Source organism: Microtus ochrogaster, linkage group LG8 (assembly GCF_000317375.1).
Source record: "Microtus ochrogaster isolate Prairie Vole_2 linkage group LG8, MicOch1.0, whole genome shotgun sequence".
NCBI lineage: Eukaryota > Metazoa > Chordata > Mammalia > Rodentia > Cricetidae > Microtus > Microtus ochrogaster.
This window is the reverse complement of record NC_022033.1, coordinates 1,899,966-1,926,085: the sequence shown is the minus strand read 5'-3', so window position 1 is coordinate 1,926,085 and position 26,120 is coordinate 1,899,966. Positions and strand designations below refer to the sequence as shown.

The following is a 26,120-nucleotide window of genomic DNA, read 5'->3' as shown; positions in this document are numbered from 1 at the left end:
CATGTACCGTTATAATCTAAAGGTCTATGGGGGGTGTGTACCGTTATAATCTAAAGGTCTAAGGGGGGCATGTACCGTTATAATCTAAAGGTCTAATGGGGGTTCTGTATCATTCTAATCTAAAGGTCTAAGGGGGAGCATGTACCGTTATAAGCTAAAGGCCTGGGAGGGGGGGCGTATACTGTTATAATCTAAAGGCCTAAATACAGTGGAAAGGAACTGATAGAGAATTATACTTCGGAAGGAACTTTATTGGGAGGAGCCATGGTCAGGCCTTAGAAGAGGCAGAGCAACTCCAAAGGAAGCTTAATGGGGCCTGGAAGGGAGAGAAGAAACCACAGGACAAAGCAGGTTTCTGAGTGGGAACAATGCTTCTACCACACGACCTAGACTAGCCTATGTGCCATGAGGGGGCACTGGGGGTCCTGCAGCTTCAGAGGGAGGTGCTACAAGGCTACTGCACAGCATACTTTCTGTCAACTCTAGGACAGAGGGGGTGGGACAGAGGAGGGAAGGCTGGGGTGGTGAGAGCACGCAGACCACTAGCACAGGTGTGAGAGGGCGTGAGAGCTGCAGGCGCCGTGGCCTGATTGCTAGGAAAGGGAGAAAAACAGCCAAGTCTGTGACCTCACAGATACTAACAGGGGCAATCATATGTAATTCAGGTTAATTTAAAAACCACATTGACAAGGGCAGTGGTTGCATAACCTCATAAATGTCACTGAGTGGTGTGCATAAAATCATTTTTTAAATGTTGAGTTGTCTGTTACATGAATTTTATCACAATGATTAAATGAAATCAAATACTATCCCACAACTGGCCATTTCCGAGACTAGTCAGCCCTGGGTGGAAGCAGCCGGTCCTGGGTGGCAGCAGCAGGGGTCTCACCTGGCTGCAGCTGGTTCAGTTGGATCTGCTGTGGTGTGGTGAGCATGATCCGGTTGTGAGGCTGCCGCAATGCGACCATGGGTGTCTGCGTCAAGGTCACCTGCGGGGGCCGGATCAAGGCTCCAGGCTTCGGGGGCTGCTGGATCACCTGGGGCACAGTCACATAGTGCATGAGCACACACACACACACACCCAGAGGCCACCACACTGACTCATGAAGCCAGCTATTTGCTTCATCAGCCCTGCCCCAACCTTGCCCTGTCAGAAGCTCCAGGAAAGTTGGATATACATCTCATTCCAGATCTAAAAGCCCGGTTCAACAGCCCTATAATAACTCTCTACACACAGCTTCGAAAGACTGAGATGAAGGCTCCAGCAGAGCAAGGATATGGAGCACATGACACTTAGGACCTGCCCCGGATCCTGGAGGGCAGCAGCAAAGCAAGACTACTGAGCTCAGACCCCGTCCTGGTGGCCACACTCAAGTGACTTATTTACATTTTAAATTTTCTGTAGGACCAGGTGATTTTTCATAGGCATGAAGATGAGTCTCCAAGTCCTGCCCTAAACTTGGTCCTCTGGCAACACAGCCTATCCCCCTCATCATTCTCTGAACCATGCTTAGACCTAAGGGCTGGCTCAGCTCTGCCATCCTGCCATATTGTGCAAGGCTTACAACAGGCACTGGCTGTGCTCTGGGCATGGCTCACAGGAAGCCACTGAGAGCATGACCATAAATCTGTGCTAGGAACTTTCCAGTAAAAATTATAGTTTTTGTAAAGGACACTTTTTGTGTGGCTGATGGTGTAACAGAAAAGTACGGTGTCTGCATAGGAATCTGAAGCCCTTCTAGATTTGAACCCCAACTCTGCTTTTTTTTTTTTTTTTTAAAAAAAAAGGTAGAGGGTGTATTTTTGGTGGAACAGGACCTTGCAAGGGACTGAGGCTGAGGCCTGCCCCAGAGCTGTTTCTGCAACAAAACATGGCTCTCACAGCTCAGGACAAGCCCAGGGCAGTTCAGGCTGGGTTTCCACTGAGAAGACAGACACTAACTGCAAACACAGGAAAAGCCCACTTCTACAGGCTTGCACAAAGCTGACCTACTGTACACACACAGGCACAAGCAGAGTTTGGGGTGGATCAGGACATCACAGAGCAATGGCCAGGTTACTGAGCACACCACTGCTCTGCTCACATCTCTGAAAAAGAACAGCACTGCTCTAGCTTCATTTCCAATGCTGCAACCAAACACCTGACCAGAGCAACTGATAGAGAAAGATTTATTTGGCTTACAGTTCCAGGTCACAGTCTACCACTGCAGGGAAGTCAAAAAGGCAGAAACAGAGACAACTAGTCACACCACATTCATAGTCAAGAGAGAAAAAAAATAGTGTGTTGCCTGACCACTCCCTTCTGTTCAGCTGGTTTTCTTCACTAGGAAGCAGTGATACCCACATTCAGGGTGGATCTTCCCGTATCAACCAAAAATCAAAACAACCCCCATAAAGATGCCTCGAGGCCATTCTGATCTAGATAACCCTCATTAAGAACTCTCTTCCCAGATAAGATTCTAGGCTGTACCAATCTGACAGTTACAGCCAACACCACAGAAAGGACGGGTCTGCTGGAGCCCTGACACTCAAGGACAGAGGCCAGCCCTCAGAGGAGAGTGAATCCTCCCAGAACTGCCGGCTAGGTAAATCAATGTGCTGACTGCTCAGTAGCACAGCTCCCTACTTAAACTATGTGAAAGCAAAGGACACAGTAATCCCTGTCCCAGTGAGAAACCCTACTCGTGTGGGGCCTTGAGCCTGCTGCCCACAGTGTCTTCCTCACTAATAAGAGAGAGAAGACAAGGCACGAGCTAGCAGAGGGAGGAACCAGCACCATGAGGAGTCCGGCCTCCTCAGCACCCCCCATACAGCACTGCACCCCCAGCCACTGCTCATGGTTAAGCTGCATTCGTACAATCACAAGCCCCTTCCTCCACCACCACCCAGAGCTGGAAACTAAACCTAAGACCCCATAAATAAATGCTCTACAACATTACACAACGTAGCCAGCCCCCTTCTGAACTTCACCTTTCTAGATGTGGTGAGCCTGTGCTGTTCGTGGCAGGAGTACACTCTGAATGCAATCACAGCAAAAAGTCGTCCTGCCCCGTCAAAAAATCCAAAGCAGACAAAGCCATACCCACCTGCCAGCAGCCCTCAGATCCCCAAACATCGTCCAGACTACAATACTCCCACCAGCAGGCTCTACCCCAAAGGCAAAGGCCTGACCGACCCTCCTCCAACCCCAATCCCAATGGTTTGAACATCTGGGCATCACTCAAAGTCCAGAGAGCATCCTCCTAAGAGGCTCACTAAGCACATTGCACTCCTGTACAGGAACCCCAACAACATGGTGAGGAGCCTGACAGTAAGTGAGCCAACAAGTGCACATCATTCTCCGTAAAGTATAATACAAAGTTGTGGTCTCAACCTCCAGCTCACATTTCAGTTACTTAAGAGAACAACCGCACGCCTTTCCAGCAGGAGCTTCCTTGCCTGCTCTTTCCAGAAAGAGGCTCCGAGCCAGGGCTGCTGAGTTAAGTGGCATGGCGGCTGGCAAGAGCACCATGCCAGGCTCGCGCCTTCATACCAGTGGTGTGGGCGGTGCCTGCTTGCCAACGCCAACCTGTGTGGGCTGCGTGAGGCTGATGACTGGGGGCTGGAGGGCGCTGGTCACCGAGGCGGCCGTTTTCCCAGCTGTGCGCTGCACCGAGCTGCTCAGCACCACAGCCGTGAGTGCAGTCGTGGCCTGTGAGGCAGGTGGTTGCTGCTGCTGGCTCTGCTGGATGAAGGCCGCAGAGTCTGGGGTCAGCTGTCTCAAGGCAGGTAAGCTCCTCTGAGGACAGACAGACATGTGGGGTTAGGCACAGCTGGAGCACAAGTGCTTCTACTGTTGTAAAAGCATAAACCTTCAAAAAAGTCTTTGGCTAATACTTCTATAAGCATTCTATAGACAGTGTCAAGTACTAATCCCTGACTGTCACTCAACTCCAACCACACTTACTGAACAGGATTTTCTTAACAAAATCTGACTAAAATGAATTTCAGAACAAAATGCATCTCCAAAGAGGCACTAATAATGTCAGGGTTCCCAAGCTTACTCTGTAAGTAAACCCATCCCCCAAGAAGCTCTGGTCCTACACCAGAGTGTGCCAGAGCTGCAACTGGGGGCTCAGCTTCAAGAAAGCCTGTTCTGAACAGAAAACCTCACATGCTGTTCCAGCCAACTCAGGTGGCATGTGACACCCTACCCAACTGCACTACACTGCTGTAGCATAAGCTGTTACTTACCTTCAGGAAAGGCACAAGGTAAGGTTGAGGTGAAGAGTTCAGTTCTCGATATAACCTGCTAGTGAAATCTTCTGCTTCTATTTTCCCATCCTGCAAAATAAACCACGTTGGCACGGCTGTGACACATCTTCACACAATTTCATGGCACACACCCTAAACCACAGCATCACACTGCTCTGGCCCTTCTGACAACAGACCATGTGTCTGTGTGTTGCTGCTCAGTGTACAGATGCACACCCCTAGGTGTACTCATGTCTGGCGTCCCCTTGGACCCTGAGCAGCAGCTGGTGAACATGAGTCTAGCTGGTCAGTTACTGATTCACATCTCTCTCCACCCTCCCACAGGTTTCTCACTCAATACATTTTCACTTTGGGATACCAGGCACCTACCCGGTGCTGGGCATTTTGTTAGGAAACAAACAAGTTGTGGACAGAGTGCCAAAGGCAACACTTTAGCCCAGCCTCGTCAGGGAGTAGAGCACCTGTCAAAGAGACTGGCACCCATGCAGCACCAAAGGGGAAGCCTTAGAGTCCACAAGCAAGGTACACGTGGTTGTGTTAGACATCTGGAAACTCAGTGTGAAGGCTGGAAAACCCCATAAGACAGATGAGAACTGGACTAGCTTTCTGCGTGGACTAGACACCTGAAGTGGGGCAGAGTCCATGCTACTATGCAGAGGGGCACCACCGACTACTGTAACGTCCGTCCAGGGCTTAAAAAACCTGGGGAAGACAGTCGCAGGCAGAGATATAACAGTATTTCAATTGTATTTTAATAAATAAAGCTTGCCTGAAGATCAGAGAGTAAAACAACTAGCTACTGGCTCTTATCTCTACCTCAGTATGAAATGGTGATCCTGTTCCAGGAGTCCTCAGAATGAGACTGTGTCTGAGAGATGTCTCCTCCTGTCTTATATTCCTCTCTAGGGCTGGGATTAAAGGTGTGCACCACTACCGCCCAGTTTCTATGGCAAACTAGTGTGGCTACTGGGATTAAATGTGTGTATTACCAATGCCTGGTCTGTAAGGCTGATCAGTGGGGCTGTTTTACTCTCTGATCCTCAGACAAGCTTTACTTATTAAAATATAAATGAAATATCACTACATTTCCCCTTTTGGTCTAAAATTTAAAAAGGCTATAACTAATACAAGAAAACTATATATAATAAGTACAATATATACAGGCAATAAGTACATCAACAATGTCTAGTCCATTTGCATTAACAAATTCTGAGAAAATACTTCATATTTATCCTATCTTGGTGAGTCCAGAGTCCTATACCTAATTCACTATCCTAACTTGCTTTCTGCATCTGATAAATTATAACTATCTAATCTTCAACTCTCTCAGAGACCCAAGAGGGAAATAATATTAACTGAGTAAGCAGGATGTGCAAGAAAGCGAGTTCTAAAAAATGTGAGAAATGACAGCTGGCTGCCTGGACAGTCACCCAAAGTTCCTGCAATGCTGGGGCATCTATCTTCAGCCTACTGGCCTTGCACAACCAACAGACTTTCCTGTGAAGTAGGATACTCTGTAGGGCTGCCCTCCTTGAATTGTCAATGTGTGGCAGTCATTTTCTTTTATTTTCTGCTTGTCCAATTAGGACAGCATACTGGTAGCAGTCAATGCAAGGGCTTGACCACTGGTTTACTTTTGCCACAAAGAAAGTAAATTCCATGTGGAGTTTCTTCAATGTCCATCATCTTCTCTAAAGTAGATTGGTGCTGCCAGGAGCAGACATGTTTCACTGTCATAAAAAAAGAGCCTATGTTATTAAAACATCTTAAATGCCATATTCTGTAGATCTCTGAAGCATTTGAAGATGACCTGTCTATCTAAAATATATCTTTGTTTGACTTTGAAAACATACCTAATGTGACTGCAAGTTTGAATATAATAGATTAACTACTAACCTGCATTTCCTTATTATCCTAAACAGTTGGTAATAATAATTTTCAAGGACTACAAATTTGCATTACATTGTTAATTGAGTTGTATAGATGCAGTATTTTGAACAAGAGTAGAAATAGATGTACAGTATAGTCTAACAAAATTAATCTCAAATTTGTATATATACAAAATTTGATATAAAAATCTAATCCAATATAAAACATTCAAAACTAGGAGTTGTTTTTTAAAAGTAGATTCACTTAATCCACCTTTTTACCCTATCATATCTCTACCCCCCTTTTTTTCTTTCAAAACATTTCTTTTTTTTTTAATTTCATTTTCTTCTTTTCAAAACCATTTCAGACTGAGGTAGCATTAAGAGCCAGTGGCTGGCTGTTTTGCTTTTCTGACCTTCAGGCTAAAGCCCAATTTCTGTCTCTGGGTTTTTGTTAATTGTGCTACAGGGAGAAATGGTAAACTGTTGAGGACAGGGCTGTGACAGCAAACTATGTCCTGAGAGTAACATAACTGGCAGGGAAGAAGATGCCAGTGGTGACACCAGAGCACACAGTGTCGGTCAGCCTCGCTGAGCAGGGCAGAAGTGTGTAAGAGAAAATATGTAGGCTGGCAATGTTTCTGATCCTGGTAATGGCGTGTACCATGAGCAGCTGGGCCCTAGTCTGACTGATATGAAACCCAAGGCCACAAAGAGGTCATGTAAGAATAAGCTAGGAGGCCCAGGGTCTTGATCAAAGTGTAGCACCTTGTGGACAGCTGGATAGAGCAAAAAAATGAACAGGACCAGCAAGTGGAGAAGACAGCACTGGATAAGGACGGGGCCTCGCAGGCATCAGAGCAGAGCGGGTCACCCCTGCCTGGACTGAAAACTCCTCGGGGAGGAAAAGGATCAGGAGTGCAAGGCTGAACCAACAAACCCGAGCAGTAGAAATCACACACTCTCAAAGATCAAGGATGTAAGTGCTATAGGTTAGGAGGGACAAAGTTCATTGCAGTACAAAGCAAGGAGCCCAGTTCAAACCCTGACTACAGCAAGTTGCTAAAATAAAATGTCCATGGACAAGGAGACGGGAGCACCAGCCAATGGGAGAGGTCAGTCCTGCACATCAGCACAAAGGCTTCTTTTAGAAACCAGCACTGAATTCTCAAGGTGTGGGAGGAGGAAGTACCAAGGGCAGCTGGGGCAGGTGCAGCACAGACCACCTGCCTATAAACTGGAATTAAGGACCCTCCCTGTTGCCTTTAGAGAAGAGAAGGCAGGGAACCCCCTTAGCATCAGTGGCTGTCAGGTGCACACTCCTGCTACAGGGTCCAGTCCTGCAAGCCCTTCTTTAGTGCTGCGTCTCCTCAGGTGACTCATCTAAGTATAGTAGGAATGTTGGGGTCTCAGCCCAGTCCCCAGAACACTCAAGCCAGCAACCACACACCCTGACAGCCGTACACACCTCTCCTTCTCCGGGATCTTCCACAAGCTCTCATCTGCCCACCCAGGTCACCCTGGCTGGCCGAGCATGGGCTGCAGGTCACATACCATGCTCTAAGGCAGAGTTTCACCTGAGCTTCTTACCAGCAAGTTTTGTACTAATTCTTTCACATTTGCCGCCGTCTCCGTAGACTGTTTACCAGAAGAAGCCAGTTTTATTAATGTTGATAGAAAACTTTTACATTTCTTCACATTTTCCATAGTTTCCTGTATTAAAATGAAAAGGTATAAATTATAGGAGATCTCATCACTGCAGTGAAAGGTGTACTGGTCTGAAAGACACGTAAACTTAGCATTTAAACCTCTCTCAAGAAGCATGTTACCTCTTGCACAAGCTAGAAGCTTCTCAGAAGGGCAATTAGCTACTCTAAGGGCCACCAAGCCTGCATCTTTCAACAAAGAAACCCCCTTCTAGGGAAGGATGCATCTGCCAAGACTAAGCCCTTATTTCAGGAGCAGAGGCTGCTGCCCAATGTGCATGGCAGACTAAGTCCCAAGCAGCTCCGTAAATGGCTAAAAGTACTTGTCAAAGAACACAAAAAGAAGTTCCAAAGTATGACCCCGACTTGTCCAAAGCACCAGGTTCATAAAGGAAAAGCTGTGGAGTAAAAGCAGACAGACACACTGATGCCCAGACCACAAGTGTTCAGCAGCTACATGTGTGGCTTCCACAGGCATCTGCGGGGTCCCAGATCCCAAGCAAGATACTCAGGGTCCCTCTAGTCACCCCATAAAGGACTTGACACAGGTCCCCTCTATGCCACCAGTACTGTCAGTTGGCTTGTGAGCCCTGCAGCATTCTCCAGCTCCTGTGTGCACCAGCTCCATTTCCCCACTAGTACCAATGGGTTGGTTTTACCCCTAGGGGTCCTGAAGGAAGTTCTTACCGTGGCAGCTGTGGAGGTGGTACTGGCCCCAGGGACTGTTCGTTGAGGTGTCCCTGTCTGAACAGCTGTGGCCGTTCCAAGCGAGGCTGTCTGTGCAGAACCACCCAGAACCAGCTGAGGCTAGAAGAGTTCAGAGCATAAGGGAAATTCACCACAGCTTCTGGGGAAGTAGGGAGCCCAAACGGCTGGGTGTCCACACTTCCTGCAGCTATGTGAGGTAGAAGGGCACCCATGACAGACCCACAACTAAGGACCACAGTGATGATGACGGGAAGTTGTATTTGGATCTGTATTAAACCTGAGGCTTGAGCCCATCACTGAGAATCAGAGTCTGAGAGCTGTCACAGCAACAACCTCCTCTCAGAAGCTACTCCTCAGAACCCTTTTATCTGTGCAGAGCCCTGTAACAGGTAGCTGTGACCTTCAGGCAAAGCAACCCAACAGGGTCTACACGAGACCCAGAGAGGAATGGTCTCACTTCCCACAACTCCCTGGTTAACATCCTGTGCATTCCAAAAGGGAGTCTTGCCAAAAGTTGAGAACAAGAGCTGAGCTGCTGGTGTGGCCACACTGACTGTGGAAAGGCACTGTCTGGCCAAGCCTAAGAACATTTGCAACACAAATGGGCATCCAGACTTCAAATGATCCAGACACCACACCGCTGGCCCTTAGTCCCACTCCCGGTAGTCCTGCTTTTCTTGAGCAATCATGGGGAAATATTTACCAGTTTTTAAATTATTGCCTCTCCAATTTATAAATCTGGCTGCCCACATTTCCTCACTGCAGGTTTTTAACAATGTCCCGTCCCCACCCCACATCTGAAGGCAGAGAGCAGTGAGCATCCCACAGCCACCCAAGGGTAGCTCTGGAGCAGCGTAAGGCAAGGCCTCAGCTCCCTTAGACCAGAGGAAGTCCTTAGAGTACTCCAGCCACAGGTGCGCCAGCATGACTCAACTCTAGGTCTCCTACACCCTCCCCCAAGTTACCCTACATCTGGCAACGGATTCAGGGTGATAAGTGTCTCCGTGTCAAAACCATGCATTGCCCTTGTGACTGAAAACCACCAATGAAATGTCATACGAAGATAAGGATCAGGAACAAACCAAGAGGCTGACTCAACAAGCCAGGAGCAGCCAGAACACCAATTCTTACCAATGTTTTCACTTTAAAATGTATTTCCCACCTGACTGCTAGGACCCAGGGATACAGACCTCATCAGACTGCAGACCCCACCTACCTACTTCAAGGCACCTGTTCTCACTGAACATGACACAGCTTACCATGAGCTTCACTGCCTTCTAGAGCCCCCTCCTCATCAAAAGAGGGAACACTGTGATCAGAAGCAGACAGCACTAGGAGTTCCTCCCAGAAAACCCCAGGTCTCCTAGATGCCAGCTTCTGAAACACACAGATGTCTCTGCTGCTTACCACAACCTGGGACAGAACTATTCTCCAAGCTGTTCTTACTCCCCACAGCTACCAAAGAAAATGGAGCTGAGTCCCAAGAAAAATGAGCTCAGAATGGCCCGTGTGTAGGGCTGCCCTGTAGCCCATCACCCAGCTCAGACTCTCACTGCAATGGAGGTGCGGCTTAGGCAGGAACATGGCAACTAACATCACACCCAAGTGGGCACATCACCTAAGCACAGTGTGACAAGCACTTCATGGCAGAGCCCAGAGCCCTACATGGGATGACTGCTCACACACTCAACACAGGAGCCCTTGAGGCTCTGCTTCCCACAAGAGAGGGCTTCCCTATCTAAATTTGCCTCCCCAGCCAAGAAGGTCTTCCAAGGCCAAGTATCTCTCTGATCTGTCTTCTCTGACTAGGAATGTCTTCCATTGCCAGGTACATCTCTTCAATCATGTTATATCTTCTCTGATCAGGTATGTCCTCCCTGACCAGCCCCTTCCCCAACTCTTAATATCTGTTTTAACTTCTACAATGGAGGAGCCCCTGGAATGTCAGTTCCTCCCCTTGGCTCTATAGGCTAGAAGCTGCATCTCAGAAGCATCAACCTGTATCAGGTTATGACCAGTATCTGTGGGACACTCTCCCCTACCACTACCTAGGACATTATTTTACAAACAACTCCTAGCTAGCATTCAGTAGGCAGAGTCAAGAAGAGCATTCCAAGTGTGTCACCAGTATGGTAAACAAAGCAAGTCCCAAACCAAATAGTTACCTCCTGATACCTTAGCTCTAAAGCTAAGGTAAGGAGAAGGAAGGGAAAGATGGACATTCCTAGGGTTGTGCTGTCATCACAGCAACAGGCCACAGGGGGGCAGTGTGGTCTGGAAGCCATGTGAAGCTGGAGTGGTCTATCCCCTGCTAGGAAAGCAACACTAGGGCGAACGAACGAACACACAAACACACACACACACACACACACACACACACACACAGAGCTCACCTACAAATATGCCACAGGAAGGTGAGAAGACCTGCATACAGCACCAGCACTATCCATACGCATGTAATGGGTCACACATCACAGATAGAAACTCTTCTTACCACAGACTTTACTTTCTCAAAGATGCCCTGAGTCAAATATTAATGAGGTGACTCTCCTAATTACACCTTATAACAAGCTTTTGAATGTTGCTTTTTTTTTTTTAAGAAAAAGAATGTAGGCTACATTCGAACACAGAAGAAAAAGAAAAACTTTGTTCATTGAACACCTACATCTTCAAATTCAACACGGTACCCAATATAAAAAGTCCTGAAGTCCAATCTTTGCATCAAAGCAAAAGCACGCTCTGCCAGTCAGGTAGCCCTACTGATGCGCCAAGCTGTATTCCCTTACCTGTACCCCAGGAGATCGCTGTAGGGTTGTAGTGGGCTGTACCGTCGTCTGGGCCTGAGACACTTGCTTAATTATGGTAGTTGGGGCCACCTGCCGTGCAATAAGAGGTGTTCCTGGAGCCTGGAAAAAAATTAGGAGTCATCTAAAGTGGGCTACAGTAGAAACACATACATATATGCACACACATGTGTGCACAAGCACACACACAAACTCCTAAGTACATACTAGTGCACCCAAAGTAATCCACAGCTTACAACTTACCCACAAAGAAGTCATCCTAAGCTCAAAACATTAAAGCCAAAGAAAATAATATATGACCAGAAACCTCACAGAAAGTCCTAAAACAGACCTTTTTAGCCAAGTCTACAAAATGCCCGTCTTTTAAAGCAGACACCGGGAAACCCAGTGGTGGCACTGCTCTTAAAGTGACACTGGCACGCACTGACAGTGAAGAGATGCCACGGCTGAAAAGGGGAAGGCGGGGTCGATTGGGATGGGGACACCTGAAGTCCTGAGATGGCACAGAAGAGTCTTGTGAGGAGATGCAAAGGTGAGGTGGCGAAGGCCAGTACGAACCTTCCCCACAGACCACACACTCCCTACAAGGGAAACAAACACCACAGACCTCAAAAGAGGTCTCTATGCTAGTCCCAGGGGGAGCTCTGCCTACCTCGGCACATACACCCGTCTACAGGACAGGACGGTCCTAGAGGAGTTCAGAGTGATCAGAATTACTCCCACCATCTCTTTAGCTGTCAATCTAGGGGAGGCACTAAACAAAGGCAAGGCTACGCAGAGCATACAACAGTGTGCTGGCACAGACCCCAAAGGGTTGCAGTGCTGTGGTGGCGGGGGCACTGCACAGTCAGACAGCACAGCTTGGCATCAAAATCTAGGACCTCAAGGCTTGAGAGTGGAGTACCCTGTGTGGCCTTCGCTCAGCTCCACTACTCGCTCTTGGTTCTTCCCGACAGTCCATGACCTACCACATCTGCACTTACAGAGGAAGACACGGACACAGAGAGGTGAACCCACTGGTGTCAAGAGAAAGGTCAGGGCTCTGTCTATCTACTGTGATCCAACTCAGTCAGCAAGCTGAGCACTGACCACAAGAGCGAGAGTGTATAGACTCGGATAGGGGACGGGAGACCAGAGCCGTCCTATACCCAGCCTGATCTGAAAACACTTGTATGCCTCGATGTCCACTCACACAAGACACACCTTCACTCCTGCGATACTCCCAGTGTGCAGGGAAGGGAACGGGTGAGAGCCAGGCTGAGCTGGGGCCACCCCACACTAACCTACTCATGGTGCACGCACTCACCTGCACGGTGGAGATCTGGACAGGTGGAGCACCTGTGGGGGTTGCAGGACGGGGTGCCATGGTGCTCTGAGGTTGGGCCTGGGCATGGGCCTGCATCTGGGCCAGGGCCTGCTGAGGGATCATTAACAACTGCCCATTCTCACTCCGCACAAGGACCATTCCTGGGGGACAAATGAGACTTGGCATCAGGAAGTGCTCCTTTCTCCAGCACAGGACGGCAGGGGCTGGCTGTACAAACACACTAAGACCAGGTGCATCCCTTTCACAAGGAACCAAGTGGTGACCAAGTTCAGTGGCCATAGCTAAAGACCCAGTGTGTGCCCTGCAGCTCCCTCAGATGTGGGACCCAATATGGTGCCCTGTCTACACTCACAAAGGGGCAGGCACCGCCCAGTGCAGGCTTCCCACACCCTTGAGTCCATGTCCTTTACACTTCTCCGGCTACACACTGTGTGCTCACAGTGCTGGGGCCCTGCCTCTGAGCGCAGGTCACCATAGGCCAAGTCTCTGCAGACTGATGCCCCAGAATGCCCAAACTACACAAAAGTGTGGTCCTATATTCTTCACAGGAATACTACTCTGGTCAGACATAGAGGCTGTGCTTTCTCCCAGGTGACCAGGCAGTGTTCACAACAACAGGTACAAAACAGTCTCTCATCCATCAAAGTTCTTGAAACTCTGGGAAAGCAAATTCTACCAGTCAAGCTTGACTAATTTTGGCTTCAGCTGAACAACAAATTTGTACCCTAAGTTATAGAAGCAACAGTAACACACCTGTCTTAAATTTAACGTCCACATCAGAGTTACAGATGCCCTCAGCCCAGCCCAACAGGACACAGTTCCAAAGTAACACACTCACGGGAGACAGGGATGCGGGGGTGAGGGGGTATTGAGACTAGAACCTCCTGTAAGCTACATACCCAGCAAACCCTGGACTTTCCTCTGTGAGGAATAAGTCAAAGCAATCATACAGGAAGTCTCTGATGCTATCAAGTTCTGAGTATATCAGAAACAGCAGCAAGGCTTCTTTGAACTCAGTTAAAAATAATGTTTGTAGCCAGGCGGTGGTGGCGCACGCCTTTAATCCCAGCACTCGGGAGGCAGAGGCAGCCGGATCTCTGTGAGTTCGAGACCAGCCTGGTCTACAGAGCTAGTTCCAGGACAGGCTCCAAAACCACAGAGAAACCCTGTCTCGAAAAACCAAAAAAAAAAAAATAATAAAAAAAATAATAATAATGTTTGTTGTTTTTTGAGACAGGGTTTTTCTGGCATAGCTTTGATTGTTCTGGAACTCGTTTTGTAGGTCAGGCTGGCCTCAAACTCACAGAAACCTGCCTGTCTCTGCCTCCTGGGTGCTGGGATTAAAAAAGGTGTGCTCCACCACCACCCGACAAACTTAGTAAATTCTTAATCCCAAAGTTCTGTTGCTGGGATTAAAGAATTGAATGTCCCTCCAGAACACCTCACACAACCACAAAGTTCTGTTGCTGGGATTAAAGAATTGAATGTCCCTCCAGAACACCTCACACAACCACAAAGTTCTGTTGCTGGGATTAAAGAATTGAATGTCCCTCCAGAACACCTCACACAACCACAAGAGCACACTGGTGGCCAGTGTTTCCCTATTTACCTAATAAGGTACAGGCAGGTGTCTCAGAGGTTCTGTCTGACTATCCTGTGGCAACTGTCACACATCCCCAATCACTACAGAGTACAGTCCAGTCCAACTGGTGGAGCACAGACTCTGTGGACTTCTGCAAGAAGCACGTCTTCCCTACTGTTCCCTTGGCTAATGGGGTCTTCTGGTCAAGAGGATCTCAAAGCCAGCCTGCCTTCAAGCTTTGAAGCTCCTCTGACTATGAATACCCACTACAGACACAGTGGAGCCCCAGCCAGCCCATGGTGGCTCACAGGCCATGCCTTGGCACCATCCCTGATTTCTGACTAAACTCCTCATTAAAGCTAACATTACCCAGTTCCTCCAGCCATTCTTAGTAGGAGGTTTTTCAATGTCACCATGCAAAGAACAGGTGACAACAATAATCCTAGACACCTGGGACAAACCTAAAGAGACAGGTGTACAGGTACCACCTCCTAAGAAAACATCTGCTAACAGCAGTAAGAATGCATTAGGGTGCCCTTCGGTGCCACCTGCACCTCCAAAGCACACAGGACGGCCAGACGAGGGCGCCCACACCGTACAGAAGACACTGCAGAAAGGAAGAGGAGAGATGTGAGAGAAAGGGTGCAATACATCGAGGAGGTCGTTTCAGACGCGCCAACAAGAGATGAGAAAAAAGGAAAGCAACCATGCAAGATGGCATGTCCTGGGCAGGGTCCCTGGCACTGACAGCAGAACTCTGCCATGTCAATAAGGAAGTGAGACAGTGCCCTCCAGACCACACAGGACACCACTGATCACTTCAGGAAAGGAAGCCCAGAACTCACATAATGCCAGCACAACTGGGGGCTCATAGCAGACAACGGGCCTGCCACCCAGCCACATCATTGCAAGAGGAAGGAAAGCATTTCAGATGCTCTATCTCAAACATGAATGTTCTGAAGAAATGCAGTGGCATGAACGTGGGTTTTTACCCGACCAAGGGAGACCTACAAAATGCCTCAGAAATCCTCAGAGACCACACAGTAGCCTAGAGAATAGACACAGGCCAAAACAGATGGACAGAAACCTAGTGAGCAAGGACAACGTGACAAGCACAGGCAAAAGACTTGGATCCGCCCTCTCTACACAAGACTAGCGCTCCAGGAGAGAAAAGAACACTGTATTCTAGAAATCATTTATGTGGGCAACTCACAAACCCCAACAACTTCAAGGTGCCACTCTTCTCCAGAAGCTAAAGGGAAATGCTGGTCACCAATCCAGGGAACACACAGTCAGGCAGAGGGCTGACTGACATACAACACACACACAGTCACTGCCCTCCCACATCTCAGAAAGAGAATTACAAGTAGGCAACAGATCCCTGCAGACACCTCCCAGAGATGAAAGACATACAGCCCATAGCAACAAATTAGCTCAGTGTCACAGGCCAGCATGAAAAGTGCAAATTAAACCCACAATGCGGAACTCTCCACACCCACTACTACAGCTGAACTGGTGATGTGGGCAGAGAACTCCCAGAAGCACGAGGTGGACCCCAAACACCATCCTAGACTCTTGGGAAATGACACGCCCCATGATGAGGTGCAGCCCTCCACTCCAGTCTACCTTAGAGACACTTGGACCTGAGCTAACTGAAGCAGTCGTATTTCTGACAGCCCAAAACTGGGAACAACAAACACCAATAGAGAGATAACCTCTAAAACCTACACAATGGGAAAGTATTCAGACATGAAGAAATGAGCTACGGATACAACACAAGTGACCCTCAAATGAGAACACTTAATCAAAGTGGCCAGGAAAAGGTCCACACTATATACTTCTGTGTTCCAGGACCCAACTCCAAGTGACAGAAAGAAGACAAACAAGTAAAGGCTGGAGCATGGAGGAAGAGCAGAAGTGTTCACGTGGTAGGAGGCTCACTGTCCTGACTGGTGAAGACAAGCAAACTGCACCGAGATATGATGAGAGGTTGTGTGTCAGCTGCACCGCCATAAAGACCTAGGCACAAGCAAGCAAGTACACACGCACACGCATACACAGGCATGCATGCACATGAAGTAAGAACCAGCTAAGGACTAAAGACAAGGTGCAGTCCTGATTAGCATATCCAGTCACCATAACGCAAACAAACAGGCCCTGAGTAACCTCATGCTGCCCTCACACATGGTAACTGGAAGCTGAGCCTGCTGGAGACAGAATAGGGGACTATACCATCCATGCTGCTCTAAATAACAGCTCAGACAGTAAGCAGCCCGGGTAGGATGCTCAGAACCTCAGCATCAGACTGCAAGGAAAAGTGCAAAATGGCACTATAGTCCTCTGATGGACAGAGACCCCAGAAATGCCACAGAAGGAAGTGTGGTCAAGCCTAAGACTAAGCCATATAGGATGTGACTTAGAGGGGCCCTGCTTGAACTCCCAGCAACCACAAAGCTCCCAAGAAAACACCGTGTCCTGCATGTGCCTCTCTTCCCTTCAGAAAGCTGGAAACGAGTCGGCTGCAGTTAACACTGTAGGCATCTGCTGACCCCGGCAACCCACACACACAGTCCTGGAGAAGCCAAACCAGACCTCTGTCTTTCCAGCCTGCACGCTCCCTGGGCATTGGTTCTGGAATCGCCTGACAACTGACAGGCAGTTACATGCAGTCTGCCCACTCAGGATCCCTCCCTCCCCCGCCAAGTCCCATTCTGCTGATGTGCCGGGTTCACCATAGAGCAAGTAACTGTGAAGTTCACTGACAAGGCTTTTACTGATGCTTTCTTATCCATCAGTTTTCGGACAAGCCAGAGCTCGCAGGTCCTCTTTCCCCTCTCAGGGTAGAGAATCTGGTGGCCAGTGTAGATGTCTCAACCGTCGCTCAGGGGACATGCCACCTCTCCAGCAGCTCCTGTCCTGGTAATCCCACTCCTCCTCTGCTCACTCCTGGAAAACTCTCCCCAGCCCTCACTTCCCACTGAAACTACACACTCATCCCAGCTTACCCAGTGCAGAACTGCAGCCCCCCAATTTCCAGACTACTCAAGTTCCTTTGACCGTCCTCCCCACACCCCACTGTCACACCACCTGCCGGCCTCCACTCCAGCTTCCACACCTGCCTGAGTTGTAACTACCTGTCACCTGAGTCGGGAGCAGGTCTCCAACACCTCCCTCCCACCGCAAGACTGAGCTCCAGTTGCTGAGAGCTGAAATGGCCCTATGCCTGCCTCCCTTCCCATTGGCAGCCCCAAGCATCAGGAACAGTCTCTGTCCTCTCACTCATAGGCCCAAAAGTTGCAGACACAGAACCTCTTCAGTCCCTTCTACCTGCCGAGCAGACCAGTTTTCCCACACAGCAGCAGCAGGCTCGTCAGACAGTTCCTCACAGATACTAGCTAATGCCTGCTGTCCTCCAAATCAGCTCCATGGGGACAGGAGCTAGAACCTACAGAAGCCTTTACTGCCCAAAATTAGTAAGCTTCTGTTCATCTGTATTTCTCCTCCTTCCCGCCACAAATCCTAACCACTGGATACATCTCATTTATCTCTTTTCAGAGCAGGATAAATATAGTTGACTGTAAATTGTTCTTGCATTGGTTCCCCCACCCCTGTCACACACACACAAAATCATCAATACCATCTTTACAAACATCTAAATTATACATTGTTCAATGAGGTTTATTATAAATTCTACCTGCAAGCATTGGGCACAGAATGGAACTCAGAAGAAGCCTGAGCTGGGCTGCAGGGAAGAATGTACCTAACATGTATGACATTCTGGGTTTCATGCCCCAGCATCAACACCACATAACCTGCAATCCCAGCACACAGGAGGAGGGCAGGAAGATCAGAAGTTTAAGTCACTCAGCTACATAGCAAGTTAGAGGCCAGCCCCATGTACATGGGACCCTGATTCAAAAAGGGGAAAAAGTGAAGACACTGAGCTACCGCTTCTCTGTGGCTGTGTGAGTGTGTTTGTATGTGTGTGTGCATGAGTGTGTGTGCGTGTGAGTTAGTGTCTGAGTGAGTGAGTGTTGAGTGTGTTGAGACAGAGAAGCACCTTTTACACTCCTACTTGGGTGTGGCCCTTCAGGAACTGTTCATGTACTGTGTCCTTCTGCATCTTCTAAGCCACAAAACTGGCCAGGGGTCGATGGGCAGGTCACTGTCAGCTCTCCCCAGCATACTACTCAATGACTACAGCTGAGGCTCCCTCAAATCTGAGGTAGGCACCTATGATGTGGGAAGTCCTTCTGTATATGTGTTGCTTTTATTGGTTAATGAATAAAAAAGCTACTTCAGCCTATGACAGGCAGAACAGAGCTGGGGAGGAGGGGACTCTAAACTGAATGCTGGGAGAAAGAAGGCGGAGTCAGTGAGACTCCACGTAGCCGGCAGAGGAGAGATAGATGCTGGAACCTTGCTGGTAGGTCACAACCTCATGGTTATGCAAAGATTAATAGAGACGGGCTGATTTAAGATGTAAAAGCTAGCTAAAAATACACTTAAGCTATTGATACAGATTTCTGTGTAATTATTTTGGGTCTGAACAAACAAGCAGCCTCCGCCAACACACCTACAGCCCCAGACAAGGGGCTGCTCCACCGGAAGAGTTAAGTAAGGCCACTTGAAGTGGTCAATACCCACAGGCCCACAACACTGAGGCCCAGTTTCCATACTAGGGTTCCCTAAGCCCACATGTTCCCTTCAAAACATTAGCCCTAAATTCCCTTTGGACAGCTAACAGACTTTGGTGAGACGACTTTCAGAGATTAATCTGTGTTTTCACAAGCAGGGGTGTGCGCGTAAGTAGTATGCAGGGCTCGGCTACAAACTGTGACCGTCAGATCGCAGCTCCCATCCACACCGGCCATATGGTAAGGACATCCACAGTGGCACCCTCTGTGCCACCTTCACCCTAGCACATCTTGCAGGTCCCTGTAAATGTGCCACGGCTGCATGCCTTGATGTTCTTTGTGGGACTCCTCATGGTCGACACTTTTACCAGCTTTTAGGACCCTATTCCTCCTACTGGGTTGCCTTGTCCAGCCTTAGTATGAGAAGAGCTGTGTAGTCTTATAGCAACTTGATAGGCCATGTTTGGTTGGTGTCCCGGGGAGGCCTGCCCTTTTCTAAAGGGAAATGGAAGAGGGGTGGGTGGGGGAGGGGAGGGACTGAGCTGAGAGTCGGGAGGGGAATTGAGGTTGGGATGTAACCTATGAGAGAATTAAAAAAAAAAAATGACATCTCCCCAACAGACAGCTGCATGTTCAAGACTAAGGCATTAAGTACTTAACGTAAATCTTGAACAATATTTTACAAAAGCACAAGCTTGTATCCCTAGATAACAAACCCATCAGCTACTGATCAACAGTGGCTCACTGTAACTGTTAGGAGCTGTTGGATCTAGGGGAAGAGTGATCATCTTTCCTTTCCATGTAAAATGAAGATTTGTAGAGAAAGACATAAACCTAGGTGAGACAAGCTCATCCGGAGCACGGGGAAACACAGAGCAGAAGCCTGGATACCTTAGAACCCTTGAATCTCAGGCACACTTCCCACAGGCTCGCCCAGTCCCCACCCTCATCCATGCTCTGCCTCCTGTCCTCGTCCTGGAACCCAGCAGTTATGCTGTGGGAAAGGTGAGCAGGAAGAATCAGGCACAGTCCTGGGCCGCAAAGAGCTGGCAGCTTCAGTAGATGCCAGAGAGGGAAGAAGGGCCAGTCTGGGGCCGGGGCACAGTAAAGCCGCCCATCATCAACTGTGAGGGGCAGAAGTAGAGCCGAGTGGACAGCAGGCAGTTCAGGAAGCCAGAGTCTCAAGAGCAGCATGAGGGTCCAGGAGAGACCCCCACACGTGAGCGGGGTGGGACACGATAGCAGAGAACATCTCAAGTCCCAGCACTGGGAAGGCTAAGGCAGAAAGGCATGATGAATTTGAGGCCAGCCTAGGCTATGTCTGGAAACAAAACAGACACTGATGAGAGAGGGGGGACACTAACACGACTAACGGCATCAGCCTTCTATGAGTGCCAGGCCAGTTAGGATGAGCAAGGCAGAGCCTTCCCCACGGAACTATACCACTCTAGGTCTGTTCACGCCAGCATCCATGCTCATTGAGATCTGCTTTAATGTGTAGGTAGACACAGATTCAAAAGCCTACCACCATGGCTCAGTGGAAGCAGGTTCTGTACCTTCTGAACCCAGAGCATCCACTCTGGATTTTCCTTAACCTCTCCTCAGGAAGTGCTCACCTAAAATAGGCAGAATTGCTTTTGTAATCAAGGAGGTTGTTTCAAACTCAACCCTAAGCCAGCCTGCAAGCACGAAGGTCAACTAAGCAAGGCAAGGCTAGAGGAGGCCAAGTAGCCAAAGGCACCCTGGCTGAGGCAAACAGTCACATCCATCAGTATATGACAGTACCAAAGACTTCTGCTCTCTGAAGCTCACTCACGCTGCTCCTCCATCACACCTGCTCCTCCACACACAAACAACCGCCTGCACCCTGCCCAGGCACAACGCACTCTGAAAACCCATTTCTTCATCCAAAAAGTTCCTAAATCTCAGTGAGTCTTAATGTGGCGTGGATGGTAAGCAGTCTGCCTGTGCACTCTCTGAACTTGCACACTACACACCCGGATGACTAGATGTCCCTCCTCACACATGTCCATTCAAGACCAAAGTTTCCAGTGATGCTTACAGTGACTTTTTAAAAACAATCTCACAGTCAGGTGGTGGTGGCACATGCCTTTAATCCCAGGACTGGCAGTTGGATCTCTGTAAGTTCAAGGCCAACCTGATCTACAGAGCAAGTTCCAGGACAAGCTCCAAAGCTACACAGGAAAAACCTTGTCTCAAAAAACCAAAAAGTCTCACATCATAAGTCAAGTTGATTTCAAACTTGTGATCCTCCTACCTCAGCCACCCCAGTGCTAGAATTACAGGTATACAGGAATACAAGCATATGCCACCACACCCAGCTCAAAGTAACAATTTTTTAAAATAAAATTTCTTATTCAAAAATCTTACTTAAGGGAACTAGAAGATAGCTCAGTCAATGAAGTTTCGTGCAAGTTAAGTATAAGCACCCAAGTTAGAGCCCTAACACCTATGTGAAAGGGCCAGGGCAGCAGCACGCACCTGCAACCCCAGCACTGAAACAGACAGACAAATATACATCTACATGCACACATGCAAGCACACACAGATCCCTGGGGCTCACTGGCCAGCCAACCTAGCCAAATCTGCAGGCTCCAGATTCAATGTGACCTTGTCTCAAATACTAAAGTGGAGAGTAACTGAGGAAGACACCCAACATTTACCGACAGGTGCACACACATCTGCAAATGTGTTTGGACACACAAAATAACCCATTATGTGCCAGGCGGTGGTGGCTCACACTTTTAATCCCAACACTGGGGAGTCAGAGGCAGGAGGATCTCTGTGCCAGCCTGGGCTACAGACCGAGTTATAGGACAGCAAGGACCAAACAAATAGATATAATCCATGTCACTAAGCTAGCTGATAATCATAGCTGGCTAAAAAGTATCAGGTGACCCACAAAAGCAACACAAGGAGTAATAGCCAAGATGTTCTGTGTTACTAACAAGCAAGAAAAAGCTAATTAAAATGAGATGGTACCGAGTGGTAGTAGAGCATGTCTTTATTTAATCCCAGCACTAGGGAGGCAGAGGCAGGTGGATCTCTGTGAGTTTGAGGTCAGCCTGGTCTACAGAGTGAGTTATAGGACAGCCAGAACTACACAGAGAAGCCCTGTCTCAAGAAACAGAGGGAGGGAGGGAGGGAGGGAGGGAGGGAGGGAGGGAGGGAGGGAGGGAGGGAGGACAATTTTACCTACCGTGCTAGCAGAAACTTCATTTAATTTCTAGTACCCACTGATGGCAATGAATGGGTACAGAGCACACATAAATGAAGTAGGCACATGCTCATCCTCTGACCCAGTGACTTCAGCTCAACTCTTTATAGCAGAGACTCCTGCCTGGTACACACCAGTAACTGTCTCCACACAGAACCATCTAAAGGGAAAGAGTTATATGTGCACACTGACTCTCATTTAAGACATGAGTAGAGTGACTTCTAAACCACCTAACATAACAGGGCTTCCACTTGCAGGACGGTCACCTTCGGAGGCCACAGAATTGACATTTTGGCTTTATACGTTTGAACAGTTTACATCTCCTTGCAACCACATGATTATCATTTATTCATTTACTTACTTATTTTTTGAGACAAGGTCTCCCTGTGTCGATCTGGCTGTCCTGGAACTCACTACATGTAGACCAAGCTGACCTCAAACTCACAAAGATCTATCTGCCTCTGTGTAGCAAGTGCTGGGGTTAAAGGTGTCTGTCACTGCATGGTCTCCTAGTACTTAAAGCAAACAATAAAGACAGGCATAGTGACACATATTCCAAGCTCAAGGACAACCTGATCTACACGGTTAGGCAGGGCTACATAGTAAGGCCCTGTCCCAAAACAAAACAAAAATGTGCTAGGGGGGGTATGCACCCCACTCTTCTTCCTCCCAACTACACCTGGACCCTGCACGGCCTACGGCTGCCCTCATCACTGTGTACCATCAAGGAACCTATGGTCTGTGCTCCCTTCCACCCAGCTCCTCCTCCACTACGTGGGCTAAATGACCCAATGTGTCTGGGCAGAACAAATGGCCACCTGCTTCAAGTGTCCGGGGTGGTCATATGAGCACAACAGCCACACGGCCTGCCCCTTGTGTCAGGGAATCTCCAACTCTAATTTTGTGATCTCACTAATTTTCTGAAAGCCAGGCAAAAGCGTAACAGTATTCATACCAGATGTAGAAAGCCTCAGTCACCAAGAGCCACGTTCTCCCTTCCACTAAGCCCCACACAGAACTCACTTGGAAGTGGCCTTGCCTTGGCTAGGTACCAGATCTGATCAAAATCTCAGACTTCATCATGCTCTTTCCTTCTTCCTGTGTAATTAATTCACTAGCCAGGCCTCATCTCTACTTCTGTCTACAGCAACAGGACCCTCATCCCACGCAGCACCACTTCTGGCCAGGAATCTGTGCTCAGCGGTCTGAGTCCACAGAACTAACCACTGTGAGAATGTGGAGGAGGTATTCCAGCATCTCCTGTGTCCCGTCGTGATGCTCACAGCCGCCTGCTGGGCTGCAGACTGCTGCAGAATCTTCCCTGAGTCAGAGCCCATCCAGTGAGCACTCTGGATGTCCTTGTTGGACACTGACAGCAGCTGGGGAACATCCCTTTCCTCTGACTTTCTCATTAACTGTAACTTCTGGTATTGTGTTTGTATTACTCACTTTTCATTCTGACTAAAGCAGGGAGTGAATAAAAATAAGAATTAAAGCTTCAAAGAACTTGGCCAGGATACTCAAGTGTACAACACAGGAGCAGGACCCGAGAACCATCTCTGCTGCGGCTTAGAAATACAAGAGGTACACACCAGCTGCTCTCCCAGCCCCTCTCCACTCCAGCAGAGGAAGAACAGCTACAGTAGTCCCTGCTGCCATTCCTCTCCATCCTTCTAGAAGCCACTGTATCATTTTGGACTTAGCATGTCTTGATATGTCTTACTTGCAACTTAAAGAAAACATCCAAACTGACACAGGTGGATGGCACTCACACACCAGTCACAGGGCTGCTCACGGCAGGACTACTGAGTAGCAGCCTCTGAGGTCCCTAGGCTACTTCAGCTCAGCAACTTCTGCCCTCTGAGGTCTCAGACCATCTCCAGCTACAGCCTCCAGATAAAGCGAACACACTGGGATACATCTCCAGCACTAGAGACAAAAAGGTCTCCTAGATGAGGAGGCACAGTATCTCTGCCCTTCTGTATGCTGAGCTTTGTAAAGTAGCTTCTACCCAGAGAGGTTAATAAGAGGGAAAACAACCTGAGTGCCAACGGCAAGAACAATAGAGACAAAGACAATACCATCTGCACAGGAAAAGACCAAGACCAAGTGAGTGCCAGGGGCTGGACCCATGTTCTACTTGTGGCAAAATGCTTTAAACTAGACTGGTGTCCATGCCACTGCAAGGACAGAAGGCAGGTGTCAGTAAAATGCATTTGAAGCCACATGCAGTCAAATGTCGGCTCCCCAAACCCAACTGCCTGGAAACCTCAGCAAAGCATGACAGGGAGAGGACAGCTGCAGTGGGGTCTCGTTGTGTTTTAGTAAATAAAACTGGCCTGAAGGTCAGCCATACAGGCCAGGCGGTGGTGGTGCATGCCTTTGATCCCAGCACTAGAGAGGAATATAAGGCGAGATGAGACAGGAACTCACTCTCTTTTCAGTCTGAAGATTTCATAAAGGTAAGAGCTCTCTAGTTGCTTGGCTGCTTTGTTTCTCTGATCTTCAGGTTGAACCCCAATATCTGTCTCTGGGATTTTATCATTCAGGCTACAGCCAGCCATGGACTCTTCCATCATCTGGCAGCACAGACACTGACACAGGCCGTGAGCTGCCTCACACATTCCCATGTGCCACCACACACATCAGATCTGCTCTGTGCCACCCTGCATGCTCACTGGCCAATCTCCATCAACCATCAGAAACCCACACACGAGACAGACCCTTCTGAAGTCTCCACTGTACCCAACCAATGTGGCTGGCCAACCACTGTCATGGATCACATCTTCTCTGTGTCAGGAAGGACAGCCACTCCATAGAATAAAAGAACTATTTAGACCTCTTGTGAAGAAGACCCACAAGCTGGATTGGTACGAATCGGCTATTAGGAGGGATGAGAAGCAACCAGAGGGCACACCAGAAGGGTAGGATGGAAATAACACAGGGACCAAAGGGGCACAACACCCCTCACCCCACCCCCAACTAACCAAGTCACAGCCTCAGTTCCAATCTTGTGGGGGAATCTTCTCCACTGAGGTTCCCTCTTCCTAAATGGCTGTTAGCTTGTATTAAGCTGACAGAAAACTGAGCAGGAGAGCCAGTTATGGCAGTGTGCATCTGTATCCCAGCTCCGAGGAAGTGGAGACAGGATCCTGAGGCTTGCTGACCAACCATTCTAGCTAAATCTGTAAGATCCAGGTTTATGAGAGACTTTGTCTCCAAAATCAAGTGAAATAAATGTACAACAGAAGAACAGCCAGTGTCAACCTCTGACCTCATGCACACTTGTGGTATGCGCACTTATACACACATATATCTCAAAAAAAAAATCAACAATGTGTGACCCCAGCCCTCAGAGGGTGAGGCAAAAGGACTACCAAGAGTTCAAAGTCAGCCTGGGCTGCATCAACAGTAAGTTACAGCCCATCACAGACACAGTCGAAGCCATGAACTAAGAGTGCCCCCAAAATAAACCTAGCACAACACATGCCAGATTAATTTGGAAGAAAGTGTAAAACTTATTTGAAAGACATTGAATGATATCTAAATTGAGTGAGCGCATGCTCACTCCAGACAGATTGACACCACTGTTCAATGAGAATTGGTTTAGTCCCACAAACTGTCCAATTTATCAACAAAATTCCAACTGTTCAATCCTTTAAGGACTTAGTTCTAAAGGCCAAGGGCAGGAGGCGCAAACAACGGGCCTAACACCAACCCTAGGCAACACATAGTCAATACAGAACCTTGCCCCTTAAGAACAAGCTAACAGAGAAACCCTGTCTCAAAAAAAGCAAGAAGAAAAAAAACAAGCTGACAGCCAGGCAGTGATGGTGCACGCCTTTAATCCCAGGAGGCAGAGGCAGGCGGACCTCTGTGAATTCAAGGCCAGTCTGGTCTACAAGGACAGCCAGAGCTTAAAAGGAAATCTGGAGAGGAAAAGGAGAAGGAAGAAGGGGGGGGGGAAGGGGAGGGAGGAGGAGAGATGGAAGAAAG

General features: G+C 48.5%; 1 protein-coding gene across 1 annotated transcript in view; it reads right to left on the bottom strand.

Annotated features, from left to right (window-relative positions):
- Taf4 (TATA-box binding protein associated factor 4) overlaps nt 1–26,120 on the bottom strand; it is a 61,595-nt gene that overhangs the window by 14,216 nt on the left and 21,259 nt on the right. The window contains exons 4-10 of the mRNA XM_005362760.2: nt 12,647–12,807; nt 11,323–11,442; nt 8,516–8,635; nt 7,713–7,835; nt 4,234–4,323; nt 3,533–3,778; nt 890–1,037 (exon numbers count right to left, since the gene is read on the bottom strand). Coding sequence (XP_005362817.2) covers nt 890–1,037; nt 3,533–3,778; nt 4,234–4,323; nt 7,713–7,835; nt 8,516–8,635; nt 11,323–11,442; nt 12,647–12,807 — 1,008 coding nt within the window. The remainder of the gene's footprint in view (nt 1–889; nt 1,038–3,532; nt 3,779–4,233; nt 4,324–7,712; nt 7,836–8,515; nt 8,636–11,322; nt 11,443–12,646; nt 12,808–26,120) is intronic.